The 17,559-nt window shown below is 43.8% G+C and overlaps 1 protein-coding gene across 6 annotated transcripts in view; it reads right to left on the bottom strand.

The window, feature by feature from the left end:
• The window catches only part of LOC135557854 (myelin transcription factor 1-like protein), a 136,684-nt gene that overhangs the window by 45,501 nt on the left and 73,624 nt on the right, over positions 1 to 17,559 (bottom strand). For 4 of the 6 annotated variants that reach the window (XM_064991529.1, XM_064991532.1, XM_064991530.1 and 1 more), the window contains exons 6-9: positions 11,950 to 12,467; positions 9,808 to 10,983; positions 2,607 to 2,741; positions 1,647 to 1,737 (exon numbers count right to left, since the gene is read on the bottom strand). In XM_064991529.1, the coding sequence (XP_064847601.1) occupies positions 1,647 to 1,737; positions 2,607 to 2,741; positions 9,808 to 10,983; positions 11,950 to 12,467 (1,920 nt within the window). The remainder of the gene's footprint in view (positions 1 to 1,646; positions 1,738 to 2,606; positions 2,742 to 9,807; positions 10,984 to 11,949; positions 12,468 to 17,559) is intronic. The other 2 variants (XM_064991535.1, XM_064991531.1) reach the window with 1 other exon arrangement.

Genomic DNA, 17,559 nt, shown 5'->3' with positions numbered 1-17,559 from the left:
TCCCCCTCTCGCCCTGTCGCCCTCTCCTCCTCTCCCCCTCTCGCCTCTCGTCCTCTCCTCCTCTACATGCCTTCCCCTGTCGTCCTCTCCTCCTCTCCCCCTCTCATCTCTCGTCCTCTCCGTCTTCCCCTGTTATCCTCTCCTCCGACCCCCCTCTGCCCTCTCCTCCTCCTCTTCTACCCCCTCTCCATCTCTCATACTCTCCCCCCTCTCCTACTTACCTCCTCTCCTCCTCTACCCTCTCTCCACCTCTCGCTTTCTCCTCCTCTTCCTCTCCTTTCTCCCTCACATTTTCACCTTATAAGATGCCTCTTTATACACATACAAACCAGTCACTCTCACATACAAACCAGTCACTCTCACATACAAACCAGTCACTCTCACATACAAACCAGTCACTCTCACATACAAACCAGTCCCTCTCACATACAAACCAGTCACTCTCACATACAAACCAGTCACTCTCACATACACACCAGTCACTCTCACATACAAACCAGTCACTCTTACATACAAACCAGTCACTCTCACATACAAACCAGTCCCTCTCACATAAAAACCAGTCACTCTCACATACAAACCAGTCCCTCTCACATACAAACCAGTCACTCTCACGTACAAACCAGTCCCTCTCACATACACACTGGCACTGCTTTTGTGTGAGAGATGAATGTGGTCTCTGGGCCTCTCCTAATAGTTTCATATCCGTGCCATAAATAAAACATTGATACAGCCGGAACACACACACAGTCACAGACAGACACACGCAGATTTCAAAGTGGTGAGGACCGTGTGACAAACTGACAGGACTGCTGTCAGTATCATCGAGTTTCCATGACAACAGCGAGGAGGAGAGAAATGAGAGACACATGTACAGAATTCTCTCTTTTTTTCATACGTCTTGCTATGCACTGCTCCCCAACACTACTAATGACTACACGGTGTGCGTGCCAGTCCCAAAGGATGTGTTCTATATAACATAGCCTCCAGCAACTGGGGATGGTAAGGGAGGTGTGTGTGTGTGTGTGTGTGTGTGTATCGTGTATTCATAGTGTATGCATTGTGAGTGTTATTGTCTAGGTACCTATATGCAGTATGTACAGAACATTGACTAATTAACTTGTTGGAAAGGTGGCATCCTATGACGGTGCCACGTTGAAACTCACTGAGCTCTTCATTAAGGCCGCTCTACTGCCAATGTTTGTCTATGGAGATTGTGTGCTCAATTTTATACACCTTTCAGCAATGGATGTGGCTGAAATAGTCGAATCCACTAATTTGAAGGGGTGTCCACATACTTTTGTATTTGAAGGGGTGTCCGTGGTGTACAGTATATACATTATGTATAGGTGTGTGTTTGTGTGGCGCAGTATGCAGAATGTACTCATCTTAGCATCCTCCAGGCTTTGTGCTGCTCTACTGGGAAACCGTGGCTCAGCCTCTGAACCCACCTAGCTACAAACAATAGATTCCTGACCCTGAGATACACTGGTAGCCAGTGACTATGACAACCCAACATATTCCTCTTTTTTATTTTTTTCTCTCTCTTACATCCTGAACAGAGAGATCAGACTATAAATGTAGCTATTCCATGATTTATTATTTTCTCTCCCAGTGCATGCCCTGCCTGGTTGCCAGCCACTCACCTGCGGTGGGAGTTCCTGTTGCTATTGACATGGCCACGCCCCGAGCAGCCAGGAGTAGGGCACTTTAGAACATTTTCATACATTGCAAGAACTTAGGACAGACAGGGAGAGGTGAGAGAGACAGCGAGGGGTTAGGAGCACCCAGAGTCAGTGGTTATTGTCCAATTATAATTTGTTAGTGAGCAGAAAAAGTGTCATGCACTGTTACAGTCAACTGTCCTGTTGATGCTCATGCAAGCAGCAGAAAAATAATGGATTGACTCAAGCAGCATTCAAAGGTAGTCGGCGTGTTGTTAGTTAGACTAATCCATAAGAATTGAAAATGGTATCTAGGCAGACATTTGCTGTGATATTTAATGTTACATATGACATATTATAAACTGGGTGGTTCAAGCCCTGAATGCTGATTGGCTATCAGACCGTATATCAAAGGTATGAAAAAACATTTCTGTTTACTGCTGTAATTACGTTGGTAACCAGTTTATCATAGCAATAAGGCACCTCGGGGGTTTGTGGTACATGACCATTATTGTTGCGTTGTGCATAAGAACAGTCCTTAGCTGTGGTGTATTGGCCATATACCACACCTCCTCGTGCCTTATTGCTTAAGTATATATTTCCTTTACAGAAGCAGGAGTAGAGGTAAGTCTGGTAAAAAATAAGTAGTCTCACAAAGAGATGCTTTTATGTATAAAATCTATAGAGGAGACATCACTTTGCATGCAGTCATCAAGCAGGGTGAACGCAAACAAAGAGAGAGCATCCCCATGCTGAACGGAAGACGACCTCACGTGTCAACCCAACACAAGAACTATGGCAGGGCATTTAGTGGAAAAGAGGTACCCAGAAATTCAAAAGAAAATGAGATAGAGGTTGTTCTACATTGCACTACGAGAGGGCAACAAACAGTCTAAATGCCCCCAAGCACAGTCAGTACGGAATGCAGTGTGCAGCACTTACTTTCTGGTGGCACCCTGTCCTTGTGGGGGCAGCCTGACAGGCTCCTGTGGTGGGGGTAGAGACCCGTGACGTGGCCTGTCCCATCACAGCCCGGGGTTGGACACTTACTCTCCTTCTTGTCCCCCCTTGAGGAATCTACCAAGGAGAAAAAAAAGGGGTGGGTCGGGGTTCAAAAGTCATCTGTCTAGGTGAGTGTACGACTGGTTACTACATTTACATTTACATTTAAGTCATTTAGCAGACGCTCTTATCCAGAGCGACTTACAAATTGGTGAATTCACCTTCTGACATCCAGCATGTCACCTCTAGAAACCGAAATGAATGGAATGTCCCATCCACTGTTGTTTACCGAACTTCATTTAGAGTGTCATATATTCATATTGTATTTGAACCGTATTATCCCCCCAAATTTAGATGGGGTAGGACGAAACACAGACTATAGTCACACCTGATTTATCAGTTTATCATGGCAATACATGTTCCCCCCACATTCCCCCCACGTTCGCTGCGGAAAATCTGTGCAATTGTTCAATCCCAACATCCAAGAAATGCAATTTTATTTTCATAAAAAATGTACACTTGCTGTAGAGATAACACAGAATGACTAAGCCTGTGTGAAACTGGCTTATCAGCAGTTCTCCCATATGTCTATCTGGGGCCTCGCTATCGCTACCATCGCCACCAATCCTCAATGGTCCCCCAAGGACAAGGAACAATCCCAACTATGTTGAGCAGAGGCCGTGTGTATGAACGTTGTCTCTGTGCGTCACAGCTAGATTGTTTTTATTTAGAACTAGTAATGGATCACAGAGCTGTCAATATTCCTGATCCCATGGCAACATTAGAAAAATGAATCCCCCCCCCCCGCACACAAGGCCATAGTCCCTGCCTTTGATGATGAAGACTTTGAATTTAAATAACTTGATGATAGATTATCTAATGCGATTATGACCATTCGAAAAAAGAACTAGCATGTTGCCAGATCTGTGAGGTCTTACCAAAGCCTTAAATAGCCCTGGGTCTTACTAGTACAGTCACCTATATGGTCTTCAGACTACAATTATACTTAATATTCCTTGAGACCTCCCCACTAGCTTCCTATGCTAATGGAAGTTAATAACATACCATTACAGTACACATCTGTGATGACCACATATCTGTGATCATTTTGTTATGCTATTTTTGCATGATTTCACGCCTGCCATTCAACATCCTGTGGCGACTGTTGGCAAGATGTGTTGTGGACGACGACGAGCAATGGGCAGAATTACCTGGAGAAATGACTTCAAGTGACTTTGGATTTCTACTACTTCAGTATAATAGAAACTTAAATGTCACATATTATAAGGTTAAATAATGCCTGGACATCCAATTCAGTGTGGTTTCTGAATATAGCAGTGATAACACCCAACATTGGCTACTGCATATATCCCCTGTGTATTTATACCGGTTTGTCTGTTTGTCTGTTGCCAGTTCGTTTGTTGCCAGTTCATCTTGTTTGTCAAGTCAACCTTTTTGGTATCAGCTCCTGCTCTCAGTCTCTCTTTTCTTGTCCTCCTGGTTTTGGCTCTTGCCTGTCCTGACCCTAAGCCTGCCTGCCTTCCTGTACATTTGCCCTGTTGCTGAAATAAACATTGTTACTTCGAAACAGTCTGCATCTGGGTCTTACCTTGTCCTGATACTATATGGATCTTTAAAGTTTATAGAAGAATTATTTGATCTTCAGTTCAACCAAATCAAATAAAATGTTATTGGTCGCATACACATACAGTATTTAGCAGATATTATTGCGGGTGTAGCGAAATGCTTGTGTTCCCTGCTCCAACAGTGCAGTAATATATAAACTATACAAAAAAACTAAAAGTAAAACATTTTAATTAAGAAATAATAGAACGAGCAATGTCCAAGTGGCATTGACTACACTACTGTAGAATACAGAATATACAGCTGAAGACGGAAGTTTACATACACCTTAGCCAAATCCATTAAACTCAGTTTTTCACAATTCCTGACAATGAATCCAATACCTTGACTTTGTTGACCTTAAGCCATTTTGCCACAACTTTGAAATTATGATTGGGGTCATTGTCCATATGGAAGACCCATTTACGACCAAGCTTTAACTTCCTGACGGATGTCTTGAGATGTTACTTCAATATATCCACATCATTTTCCTCCCTCACGATGCCATCTATTTTGTGAAGTGCACCAGTCCATCCTGCAGCAAAGCATCACCACAACATGATGCTGCCATCCCCGTGGTTCCCGGTTGGGATGGTGTTCTTCAGCTTGCGAGCCTCCCCCTTTTTCCTCCAAACATAACGATGGTCATTATGGCCAAACAACTCTATTTTTGTTTCATCAGACCAGAGGACATTTCTCCAAAAAGTATGATCTTTGTACCCATGTGCAGTTGCAATCTGTAGTCTGTCTTTTTATGGAGGTTTTGGAGCAGTGGCTTCTTCCTTGCTGAGTGGCCTTTCAGGTTATGTCGATATAGGACTCGTTTTACTGTGGATATAGATACTTTTGTACCTGTTTCCTCCAGCATCTTCACAAGGTCATTTGCTGTTGTTCTGGGATTGATTTGTACTTTTCGCACCAAATTACGTTCATCTCTAGGAGACGGAAAGGGGCTTCGTCCTGAGCAGTATGATGCATGGTCCCATGGTGTTTATACTTTTGTACTATTGTTTGTACAGATGAACGTGGTACCTTCTGGCATTTGGAAATTGCTCCCAAGGATGAACCAGACTTGTAGAGGCCTACAACTTTTTTATGAGGTCTTTGCTGTTTTCTTTAGATTTTCCCATGATGTCAAGCAAAGAGGCACTGAGTTTGAAGGTAGGCCTTGAAATACATCCACAGGTACACCTCGAATTGACTCAAATGATGTCAATTAGCCTATCAGAAGCTTCTAAAGCCATGACATCATTTTCTGGAATTTTCCAAGCTGTTTAAAGGCACAGTCAACTTAGTGTATGTAAACTTCTGACACAGTGGAATTGTGATACAATGAATTATAAGTGAAATAATCTGTCAGTGAACAATTGTTGGAAAAATTACTTGTTTCATGCACAAAGTAGATGTCCTAACCGACTTGCCAAAACTATAGTTTGTTAACAAGACATTGGTGGAGTGGTTGAAAAACTAGTTTTAGTGACTCCAACCTGAGTCTATGTAAACTTCCGACTTCAACTGTACATATGAAATGAGTAAAACAGTACGTAAACATTATTAAAGTGACTAGTGTGACCAGGGCAGACGAGTAGCTACAGTATTAAACTTTCAGATCAATGTCTTTTGTGTCCTTTGGAATGTTACTCAAAACACAGCATCTCTGTCCAACGACCATGAACGTGCCACCACCACCCATCTGATACTACCGTAATGACCCGGTCTGAAATGTTGCCCATTCATCTGCTCTGAAGCTATCTTATGGATTAATAACAGCATACACGGAGATGGGATAGCTCACTCCCATGCCTGACAAGCCAAGCGTCTGATGTTAGCATGCCAGACTATTTTAACAACATAAGTTTGAAGTCGACGCTGCCACTGCAATATACAGCATGGAGACCAGCTGGGGGAAATGTTTCTGTCCCAGGGAGTAGCTGAACTATTGGGCAAGGGGTCAAGTAAACATCCAATATTACTAGATCCATGGGCTAAAAAAGATATCCGAGTTATTCAGCTTGATGTTAAGTAATTCTGTTTCTGTGGGCCCTATTGGCATCTGTTGAAACCTATTTCAGCAGGGGCTGATAGCCTACGTCTTTAAGAGTTAATTTAATATCACGTCTACATACATTGCATACCTTTGTCTGTACATTATGCCTTGAATCTATTCTATCGTGCTCGGAAACCTGCTCCTTTCACTCTCTGTTCCGAACGTACTAGACGACCAGTTCTGATAGCCTTTAGCCATACCCTTAACCTACTCCTCCTCTGTTCCTCTGGTCATGTAGAGGTTAATCCAGGCCCTGCAGTGCCTAGCTCCACTCCTACTCCCCAGGTGCTCTCATTTATTGACTTCTGTAACCGTCAAAGCCTTGGTTTCATGCATGTCAACATTAGAAGCCTACTCCCTAAGTTTGTTTTATTGCTTTAGCACACTCCGCAAACCCGGATGTCCTAGCCGTGTCTGAATCATGGCTTAGGAAGTCCACCAAAAAAACTGAAATTTCTATCCGTAACCAAAACATTTTCGACAAGATAGAACTGCCAAAGGGGGCGGTGTTGCAATCTACTGCAAAGATAGCCTGCAGAGTTCTGTCTTACTATCCAGGTCTATACCCAAACAATTCAAGCTTCTAATTTTAAAAATCCACCTTTCCAGAAACAAGTCCCTCACCGTTGCCACTTGCTATAGACCACCCTCTGCCCCCAGCTGCGCCTTGGACACCATATGTGAATTGATTGCCTCCAATCTATCTTCAGAGCTCGTGCTGCTAGGTGACCTAAACTGGGACATGCTAAACACCCTGGCCATTCTACAATCCTAGCTTGATGTCTTCAATTTCACACAAATTATCAATGAACCCACCAGGTACAACTCCGTTAACACAGGCACCCTCATAGATATCATCCTAACCAAATTGCACTCCAAATGTTTTCAATCAAGATCTCAGCGATCACTGCCTCATTGCCTGCATCCGTAATGGGTCTGTTGTAAAACGACCACACCTCATCACTATCAAACGCTCACTAAACCACTTCTGCGAGCAGGCCTTTCTAATCGACCTGGCCCGGGTATGCTGGAAGGATATTGACCTCATCCCATCAGTAGGGGATGCCTGATTATTCTTTAAAAGTGCCTTCCTCACCATCTTAAATAAGCATGCCCCATTCAAAACATTTTGAACCAGGAACAGATATAGCCCTTGGTTCTCTCCAGACCTGACTGCCCTTGACCAGCACAAAACATCCTGTGGCGTTCTGCATTAGCAGAAATTTGCATCTTGTAGCACAAACTCAAAAATGTTCTGGGACACTGTAAAGTCCATGGAGAATATGAGCACGTCCTCCCAGCTGCCCACTGTTCTGAGGCTAGGAAACACTGTCATCACCGATAAATCCACTATAATTGTGAATTTCAATAAGCATTTTTCTATGACTGGCCATGCTTTCCACCTGGCTACCCCTACCCCGATCAACAGCCCTCCACCCCCCACCGCAAATCGCCCATGCCTCCCCATTCCTCATTCACCCAAATCCAGATAGCTGATGTTCTGAAAGAGCTGCAAAATCTGGAACCCTACAAATCAGCCGGGTTAGACAATCTTGACCCTCTATTTTTAAAATGATCTGCCGAAATTGTTGCAACCCCTATTACGAGCCTGTTCAACCTCTCTTCAAAGGGCCGAGACACTCTAGACCCAAACTGCTACAGACCTATATCTATCATACCCTGCCTTAATAAGGTCTTCGAAAGCCAAGTTAACAAACAGATTACCAACCATTTCGAATCCCACCGTACGTTCTCTGCTATGCAATCTGGTTTCCGAGGTGGTCATGGGTGCACCTCAGCCTCAAGGTCCTAAACGATATCAGAACTGCCATCGATAAGAGATGTCTAGCTGTATTCATCGACCTGGCCAAGGCTTTTGACTCTGTCAATCACCACATTCTTATCGGCAGACTCAACAGCCTTGGTTTCTCAAATGATTGCCTCGCCTGGTTAACCAGCTACATCTCGGATAGAGTTCAGTGTGTCAAATCGGAGGGCCTGTTGTCCGGACCTCTGGCAGTCTCTATGGGAGGGCCACAGGGTTAAAATCTCGGGCCGACTTTCTTCTTTGTATATATCAATGATGTTGCTCTTGCTGCTGGTGATTCTCTGATCCACCTCTACGCAGACGACACCATTCTGTATACGTCTGGCCCTTCTTTGGACACTGTGTTAACTAACCTCCAGACGAGCTTCAATGCCATACAACTCTCCTTCTGTGGCCTCCAACTGCTCTTAAATGCAAGTAAAACTAAATGCATGCTCTTCAACCGATCGCTGCCTGCACCTGCCCGCCCGTCCACCATCACTACTCTGGACTGTTCTGATTTAGAATATGTGGACAACTACAATTACTTAGGTGTCTGGTGAGACTGTAAACTCTCCTTCCAGACTCACATTAAGCATCTCCAATCCAAAATTAAATTTAGAATCGACTTCCTATTTCGCAATAAAGCATTCTTCAATCTTGCTGCCAAACATAGCCTCGTAATCCTGACCATCCTACCGATCCTCAAATTCGGCGATGTCATTTACAAAATAGCCTCCAACACTCTACTCAACAAATTGGATGCAGTCTACCACAGTGCCATCCATTTTGTCACCAAAGCCCAATATACTACCCACCACTGTGACCTGTACGCTCTCATTGCTTCATACTCGTCCCCAAACCCACTGGCTCCAGGTCATCTACAAGTCTCTGCTAGGTAAAGCCCCGCTTTATCTCAGCTCACTGGTCACCATAGGAGCACCCACCCGTTGCACACGCTCCAGCAGGTGTATCTCACTGGTCACCCCCAAAGCCAATTCCTCATTTGGTCGCCTTTCTTTCCAGTTCTCTGCTGCCAATGACTGGAATGAACTGCAAAAATCACTGAAGCAGGATACTCATATCTCCCTCACTAGCTTTAAGCACCAGCTGTCAGAGCAGCTCACAGATCACTGCACCTATACATAGCCCAAACAACTACCTCATCCCCATTCTGTATTTATTTATTTATCTTGCTCCTTTGCACACCAGTATCTCTACTTGCACATTCATCTTCTGCACATCTCCCATTCCAGTGTTTAATTGCTATATTGTAATTACTTCACCACCATGGCCTATTTATTGCCATAACTCCCTTATTCTATCTCATTTGCACTCACTGTATATTTGCACTCACTGTATATAGATTTCTAGTGTATTATTGACTGTATGTTTGTTTATTCCATGTGTAACTCTGTGTTGTTGTATGTGTCGAATTGCTTTGCTTTATCTTGGCCAGGTCACAGTTGTAAATGAGAACTTGTTCTCAACTGGCCTACCTGGTTAAATAAAGGTGAAATAAAAATCAATTTAAAACAATTAACCGAAATGCTGTTGACACTGAGTGCAACATAAATACTGTACAGATCAGGGTGAAGATACTAGCTGACATAGGGGCTATTGTGTGAATGGGGAGAGTGTTGAGAGTTTCAGGAAGTGGTTACCTTTAGGGTAGTATGCTCTCTTTGACCCGTCGTGGTGCATTCTGGACTTGCGCTCCTCAGCCCCGCTGCTCTGTCGGGGGCTGTGCTCGCCGCGATGGTGGTGATTATGATTGTCCCTCCGGACCACCGCATGATGTCCCTCCAAGGCCATGCGGTCCCTCATGACCTTGGCTCGCTCCGACTCCATAGCAATGGCCTTCTCCAGCAGGGACAGGTTGCCTTTTGTCATGTCGAAGGCCTCTTCCGAGCGATCCGAGGCCACCGATGTGGTGTCCTCATCCCCCTCCTGGTGGCAGCTGGCCGAGTAGCCCGTCCTTGAGGCCGGGCTCAGCTGCTCCTCCAGTTTCATCAGGTTGACCATGTCTGAGTAGTTGCGCTCCAGGGACCCACGCTCGTCTGGCTGCTGGCCCTGCTGGCAGCTCTCGTACCTGGGCAAGTGGTGGTGGTCCTGAGGCTGGTGCTGAGCCTGATGGTGCTGGTGGTCTGTTTGGTGCAGTAGGTGGTGGTGGGGCTGGTGAGGGTGGTGGTTCTGATGTGCCTGGTAGTGGTGCAGGCCCGGGTGTCCAGGGCGGTCAGATGGAGACGTCTCGTTTAGCTTGCGGGCCAGGTCAAAGCACTGGTTCCTCAGACATTCCAGGCTGTTGAGACACACCTCCTCTTCGCTCTCCTCAGCCTGACCCCTGACCCCATGATGGTGGGACCGGCCGTTGGGATGCTCGCCGTCATCCACCCCTTCTAGGCAGCTGTCATCAGGCAGCATGGCACCGTGGCCCTGCGCCAACAGCTTGAGTGAATCCACTGTTTCCCTGACCACGTCACTGTCCAGGTCCACGCTCAACTCGCCCTTCCTGCTCCCGCCGCGCTCGCTAGCCTCTTCCTCATCATCATCATCGTCCTCGCCGGCACTGTTGGAGGAGTTGCTGTTCATCTCTGACTCGGTCATGGCCTGGTAGGCAGCGTCCTCTGCTATCTTCCCCAGGTTGAGAAGGGACTTGGCCACCAGCTCATCGTAGTTTTCATACTCTTCCCCGTTAGGGCCTATGTTTGGACCGGGGCCGCTGTTGTTGTTGTTGTTGTTGTTGTCCTTCTGTCCCATCAAGTGATGCCTTGATTGTCCACTATTTTTGTAGCGGTTCCCTGTGGTCATGAAAGGAAGGATAGACCTTTCAGCCCTTACTATAGTTGGATAGATGAAGAACAAGACCATCATAGTTTAATTCTTTGGGATATTAATATGAAATTCAACATCTTTCAAAAACATTCCATCTAGTTAGATTTTGATCTGCCTTTGATCTTGCAGTTCTGTGATTTTTACTATCAATCCCTTCAATGTATTACTTATTGTACAATGGTTTGGATATTAATTATCACATTTAATGGATTATGTTTGCATTAATAGTTTGATGTTGTACATCATATATTTGGCCAGTCATTACCAGTATTAAATCATTTAAATAAAACACGTAAAAGTAAAATCCAATGTATCTAGTATGACTAATAAACCAAATGCCAACTAATCATGGATATTGAGTCAATGTGGTTGTAATAATACATTTTAATTTTAGGGACAGTGGCATATGAGACCGCGGGAGTGAATGAAAGAGGCGTATGAGGTGTTCCGGTTCGGGAGCACGAATGTCCTCGGAGAAGGCATTTCCGAGGGGGGGGGGGTTAATAACTCGGCGAGCTCCTCTCTCGATAGCTCTTGAAGGCACTGTCAGAAGCCATTGAGGACAAGAGAGAGGGAGAGAGAGGGAGACAGAGAAAGATGGAGTGCCGATGGAAGGAGAGCAGGCGCATCTGGTGCACCGAAGGTAGAGAACCACTTAGTACACCCCCCTCCTCCTGAGGACCTTACTGGCCACATGCTCACAGAGACCATCATGCCTCTCTCTCCTACTGCCCAGACAGACCCCTTTCACCAATTCTATTCTCTCTGAGGTATTATGCCTCCGTCTCTCCATGATTGGGTATGGCTCTCACTGGCCACATCAAAGGTGCATCACTTTGATTAGAAGTATATCTTTGATTCAAGGACCTCATTTCTAGTGGCAGCTTATTATTCCAGCAAATAACTCCCAGCTCCACCCAGCTCTATCACCCTCTCTTATTTCCCCAGAAACATTGGAAATATGCACTCACCTGGCTCATGGTGCACTTCTTCCTCCTCTTCTTCCTCAGGTTCATCTTCATCACCCTCATCCTCCTCCTCCTCTTGCTCCTCCTCTTCTTCTTGCTCTTCATCATCCCCATCCTCTGCTTCCTCATCTTCCTCTATCCCATCCTCCACCTGTTCTACCTCTACTGGGCCTACTACCGCTCTCTCCCTCTCCACCTCTTCCTCATCTTCCTCCTCTTCACCTTCCTCATCACCTTGCTCCTCGTTATCCTCCGAAAATCCTTCCTCCTCCTCCATCTCTTCTCCCTCTTCCTCTCCCTCACCTTCCTCCTCTTCCCCTTCCTCCTGGATCTCCCCCTCTAACTCCCCCTGCTCCTTCTCCTCCCTCTCATCCATGGGTTCAGGTTCATAGCAGGGGAAGATGGCAACAGTGTCCTCCTCTGGGTCGGGAGGGGTTAAGAAGGGCCTCCTCTTGGGGGCAGGCTCCAGAGGCTGTTTCTCCTGGGTCTTCCTCTTTTTGGCCAGGGGGCAACCATAGACACTAAATACAAGACATGAGAGGAGTAGAGATTTGTTCAATGGCCTTAATGAGATAAGGGTTCTGTATCTCTAGAGATACCGTGTTATAGCCAGATATAGCCAATCTGGCACAATGTTAATGACTTCTATATCAGTTCAAATCTGGAGGATTCATAATGCAGTCCAACAGGCTCAGAGAGGACGTCAATCACTGCATAATGTCAACTAAACAAGAATAGAAATATATATTTCCTAACCAATTGTACATACATACAGGAAAATGCATTCTCTACTTCAATTACATTCCCAAACGCCACTGCATTTCAAAAACCCAGCAGACATCGTTTAGAAGACTCAGCCTCCAAAATGTAAAACCAATGCTTATTCAACCAGCCCTCAATTACACAACCAGCCCTCAATTACATTCCCATAATAATCATTAGCTGTTGAGAGATTTCCATTTAATTGCTCAAAAACAGTGAGTGAAATGATGCATGGTTTTAAAACCTCTCTGGGATAGGGTCTAGTTTCCTGAATTTCCTCCTGACTGACATGCCCTGTCACTCAGGCCCAGAAGCCAGGATATGCATAATTGGTAGCATTGGATAGAAAACACTTTGACGTTTCTAAAACTGTTAAAATAAGTCTGAGACTAAAAGAGAATAGATATGGCAGGCGAACATCCGAAGATTCCACTAGATGTCAACAGTCTTTATTCAAGATTTCAGGTGTTTTCAAAAACAAGCAAGAATTTGGAGTTCTGGTGAGGAGATCACCGGAACAATCAGTCTTTGGGCGTGCGAGGGAAAGGGCGTGCACTTACTAATTTTGCTTTCCTATTGAACATACTACTTTCCATATGAAATATTATAGTTTATTTACATTTTAGAGGACCTGAGCATTAAATAGAAATGTCGTTTGACTTGTTTGGACGAAGTTCAGAGGTAGCTATTTGGACTCCTATGTCTGCATGTTAAACGAGTGGATTACTGAAATTACTTTTTGGGATAAAAAGAAGGATTTTATCTAACAAAATGAGCATTCATGTTGTAGCTTGGACCCTTGATGTGGGGTGCCGCCCTAGACAATCGCATGGTTTGCTTTCACTGTAAAGCCTATTGTAAATCAGACAACGCAGATTAACAAGAATGTAAGCTTTTAAATGATATAAGATACTTGTACGTTCATGAATGTTTAATATTACAATTATATATTTGAATTGCGCGCCCTCCAATTTCACCGGATATTGTCGGCTGGTGTCCCGCTAGAGGGACGCATAACCTTAAGTTAATGTGGATGTCAGGAAATCAATGACTTTATTTCCATATCTAGGGACTTATTTATAGTTTGGAAGGAAACATTGAAGGTTGCTGTTCTTTATCAATGAGACTAGATTAGACAGTGATGAGATGCCACAGTTCTTTGAGTGGATGTGAAATAGTAGTAGTAGCCTGGATTCCACACTCAACATTGCTCTGCCTGTTTCATCATTGTTGAAGGGAAACACAAGTGAAACAGAGGGATACTCAGTGTGGAGTCCACAGGTGCACACTCCAAAACTCAAACATCATTTACAAATGCAGTATATGTATTTAGGGAGTCCGCCAGATCAGAGGCAGTAGGGATTGATATATATTGATAGGTGCGTAAGTTAGACCACATTGCTGTCCTGCCTGAGCATTTGATATGTAATGAGTACCTTTGGGTGTCAGGGGAAATGTGTCAGGGGAAATGTGTCAGGGGAAATGTGTCAGGGGAAATGTGTCAGGGGAAATGTGTCAGGGGAAATGTGTCAGGGGAAATGTGTCAGGGGAAATGTGTCAGGGGAAATGTTTCAGGGGAAATGTTTCAGGAAAAATGTGTCAGGGGAAATGTGTCAGGGGAAATGTTTCAGGGGAAATGTGTCAGGGGAAATGTGTGTGGGGAAATGAGTAAAAAGTACATAATTTTCTTTAGGAATCTAGGGAAATAAAAGTAAAACCTGTCAAAAACATACTAAAGTACAAATACCTAAAAAAAAGGAAAAAAAATGTGAAGTACTTTACACCACTGCTCACATGCTTGGTTAGGAGTCATTGGGCTGTACAATGGCCCACATTTCTACTCTATTTACTGTGGTTTATCCCCACTCCAACTCAGCCAATGGATCCGGTCTAGCCTGCCCTAATGTGTGCAAATCTACTGTCGCAGTTAGACTGAAGGACCACCGGCAACCGGCACAACAAGGACACGTTGCCAGCTAATGGGCCTCTCTATTTTTACTCCATTTGGAATTATAAGTACTAACGATTAGGGTACACACACACAGAGAACTGCTCCACATACAACACATCAAGCGCAACTGGGAGATCAATTTCCTATCAAGTTCTCCACATACAACACATCAAGTGCAACTGGGAGATCAATTTCCTATCAATTTCCTAACTCTACCTACATGTACATACTAGCTCAACTAACAGGTGCCCCTCCACATTGACTCTGTACCGGCACTCCCCTGTATATATTGTTAATTTTTACTGCTGCTCTTTAATTACTTGTTACTTTTATCCCTTATTCTTATCCATATTTTTTTGAAACTGCACTGTTGGTTAGGGGCTCGTAAGTAAGCATTTCACTGTAAGTTGAAATGTTGTATATACCTGTTGTATTTGGCACATGTGACTAATAAAAATGTATTTTTATTTGATTCAGCTACACAGACTAGAGAATAACAACAAAAATATACATTTTCAGGGAGAGTACAGGCTGTGATCAGAGAAGAATCCATTTTCCTTTGCATACATTTGACATTTCTTTATTTTGCACTGGTGTCTTCTTCTCTTCCCTTTATCCTACAGCTGTCAGGCAGATAGCTTGCGGGTGCAAACTGTGGACTGTTGACTGTCTCAGTGTGTGTAAGTGTGCCTGCTCCACTCAGTATGACCTTGGACACCTCAACGTCTCCCACAGGCAGGCCACACCAATTAAAATTCCACAGGTAATTAAGCCACATATGAATAAGGGAACACTGCAGACAATTTGGAGAAGGATTGTGCTGTAATTATGTGGAGGGAGAGAGAGAGAGATGGATGGAGAGAGAGAGGGAGAGAGAGAGAGAGAGAAAGTGAAAGAGAAAGAGAAAGAGAAAGAGAAAGAGAAAGAGAAAGAGAAAGAGAGAGAGATGGATGGAGAGAGAGAGAGAGAGAGAGAGAGAGAAGAGAGAGAGAGAGAGAGAGAGAGAGAGAGAGAGAGAGAGAGAGAGAGAGAGAGAGAGAGAGAGAGAGAGAGAGAGAGACAGACAGACAGACAGACAGACAGACAGACAGACAGACAGACAGACAGACAGACAGACAGAAAGAGACTGCATGCAGAATTCTGCAAAAACATCCTCCGTGTACAACGTAAAACACCAAATAATGCATGCAGAGCAGAATTATGCCGATACCCACAAATTATCAAAATCCAGAAAAGTGCTGTTAAATTCTACCACCACATAAAAGGAAGCAATTCCCAAACCTTCCAACACAAAGCCATCCCCTACAGAGAAATGAACCTGGAGAAGAGCCCCCTAAGCAGTGGTGTAAAGTACTTAAGTAAAAATACTTTACAGTACTACTGAAGTAGTTTTTGGGGGAATCTGTACTTTACTTCACTATTTATATTTTTGCCAATTTTACTTTTACTTCACAACATTGCTAAAGAAAATAATGTACGTTTTACTCCATACATTTTCCTTGACACCCAAAAGTACTTACATTTTGAATGCATAGCAGGATAGGAAAATGGTCAAATTCACACATCAGGAGAACATCCCTGGTTATCCCTACTGCCTCTGATCTGGTAGAGTCACAAAACCCAAATGCTTTGTTTGTAAATATGTCTGTATTGGAGCGTGCCCCTGACTCTCCGTAACTAAATAAAAATCTGAAAAATTAGGATTTTGAAATTATTTATACTTTTACTTTTGATACTTGAGTAAATTTGAAAAATTACATTTACTTTTGATACTATTTAAAACCGAATACTTTTATACGTTTACGCAAGTAATATTTTACTGGGTGACTTTCACTTTTACTTGAGTCATTATCTATTAAGGTATCTTTACTTTTACTCAAGTATGACAATTGGGTACCTATTCCACCACTGCCCCTAAGCAAGCTGGTCCTAGGGCTCTGTTCACAAACAGACCTCACAGAGCCCCAGGACAGCAACACAAATAGACAAATAAATAATGAGAAAAAAAATGATGATTACTTGACACATTGGAAAAAATTTATAAAAAAACAGAGCAAACTAGAATGCTATTTGGCCCTAAACAGAGCGTACACAGTGGCAGAATACCTGACCACTGTGACTGACCCAAAATTAAGGAAATCTTTAACTATGTTCAGACTCAGCGAGCATAGCCTTGTTATTGAGAAAGGCCGCCGAAGGCAGACCTGGCTCTCAAGAGAAAACACACTCCCCACAAAATGAGGTAGAACCTGATCTGCACTTCCTAATATATCTAATATATCCCATATCTATTGGGTAAAATACCACAGTGTGCATCACAGCAGCAAGATTTGTGACCTGTTGCCACAAGAAAAGGGCAACCAGTGAAGACCAAAAACCATTGTAAGTACAACCTATATTTATGTTTATTTATTTTCCCTTTGTACATTTGCACATCGTTACAACACTGTATATAGACATCACCTTTTGTGAGTGTAATGTTTACTGTACATTTTTTATAGTTTATTTAACTTTGGTTTATTTTCTATTTCACTTGCTTTGCCAGTGTAAACATATGTTTCCTATCCATGCCAATAAAGACCCATATTGAAATTGAAATTGAATTGAAATAGACACAGAGAGAGACAGAGACACAGACACAGAGATAGACACAGAGAGAGACAGAGAGAGAGCGAGAGAGAGAGAGAGAGAAAGAGACACAGAGAGAGAGAGAGAGACAGAGAGAGAGAGGTAGACAGAGAGAGAGAGAGAGAGAGAGAGAGAGAGAGAGAGAGAGAGAGAGAGAGAGACAGAGAGAGACAGAGAGAGAGAGAGAGAGAGAGAGAGAGAGAGAGAGAGAGAGAGAGACCGAGAGAAAGAGAGGGTGAGTATAAGAGAAGTATATGTTGTGTATAATGACT

The sequence above is a fragment of the Oncorhynchus masou genome, chromosome 16 (assembly GCF_036934945.1).
Source record: "Oncorhynchus masou masou isolate Uvic2021 chromosome 16, UVic_Omas_1.1, whole genome shotgun sequence".
Classification (NCBI taxonomy): Eukaryota; Metazoa; Chordata; class Actinopteri; order Salmoniformes; family Salmonidae; genus Oncorhynchus; species Oncorhynchus masou.
Note: the sequence above shows the minus strand (reverse complement) of the source record. Positions and strands in the feature narration are given on the sequence as shown.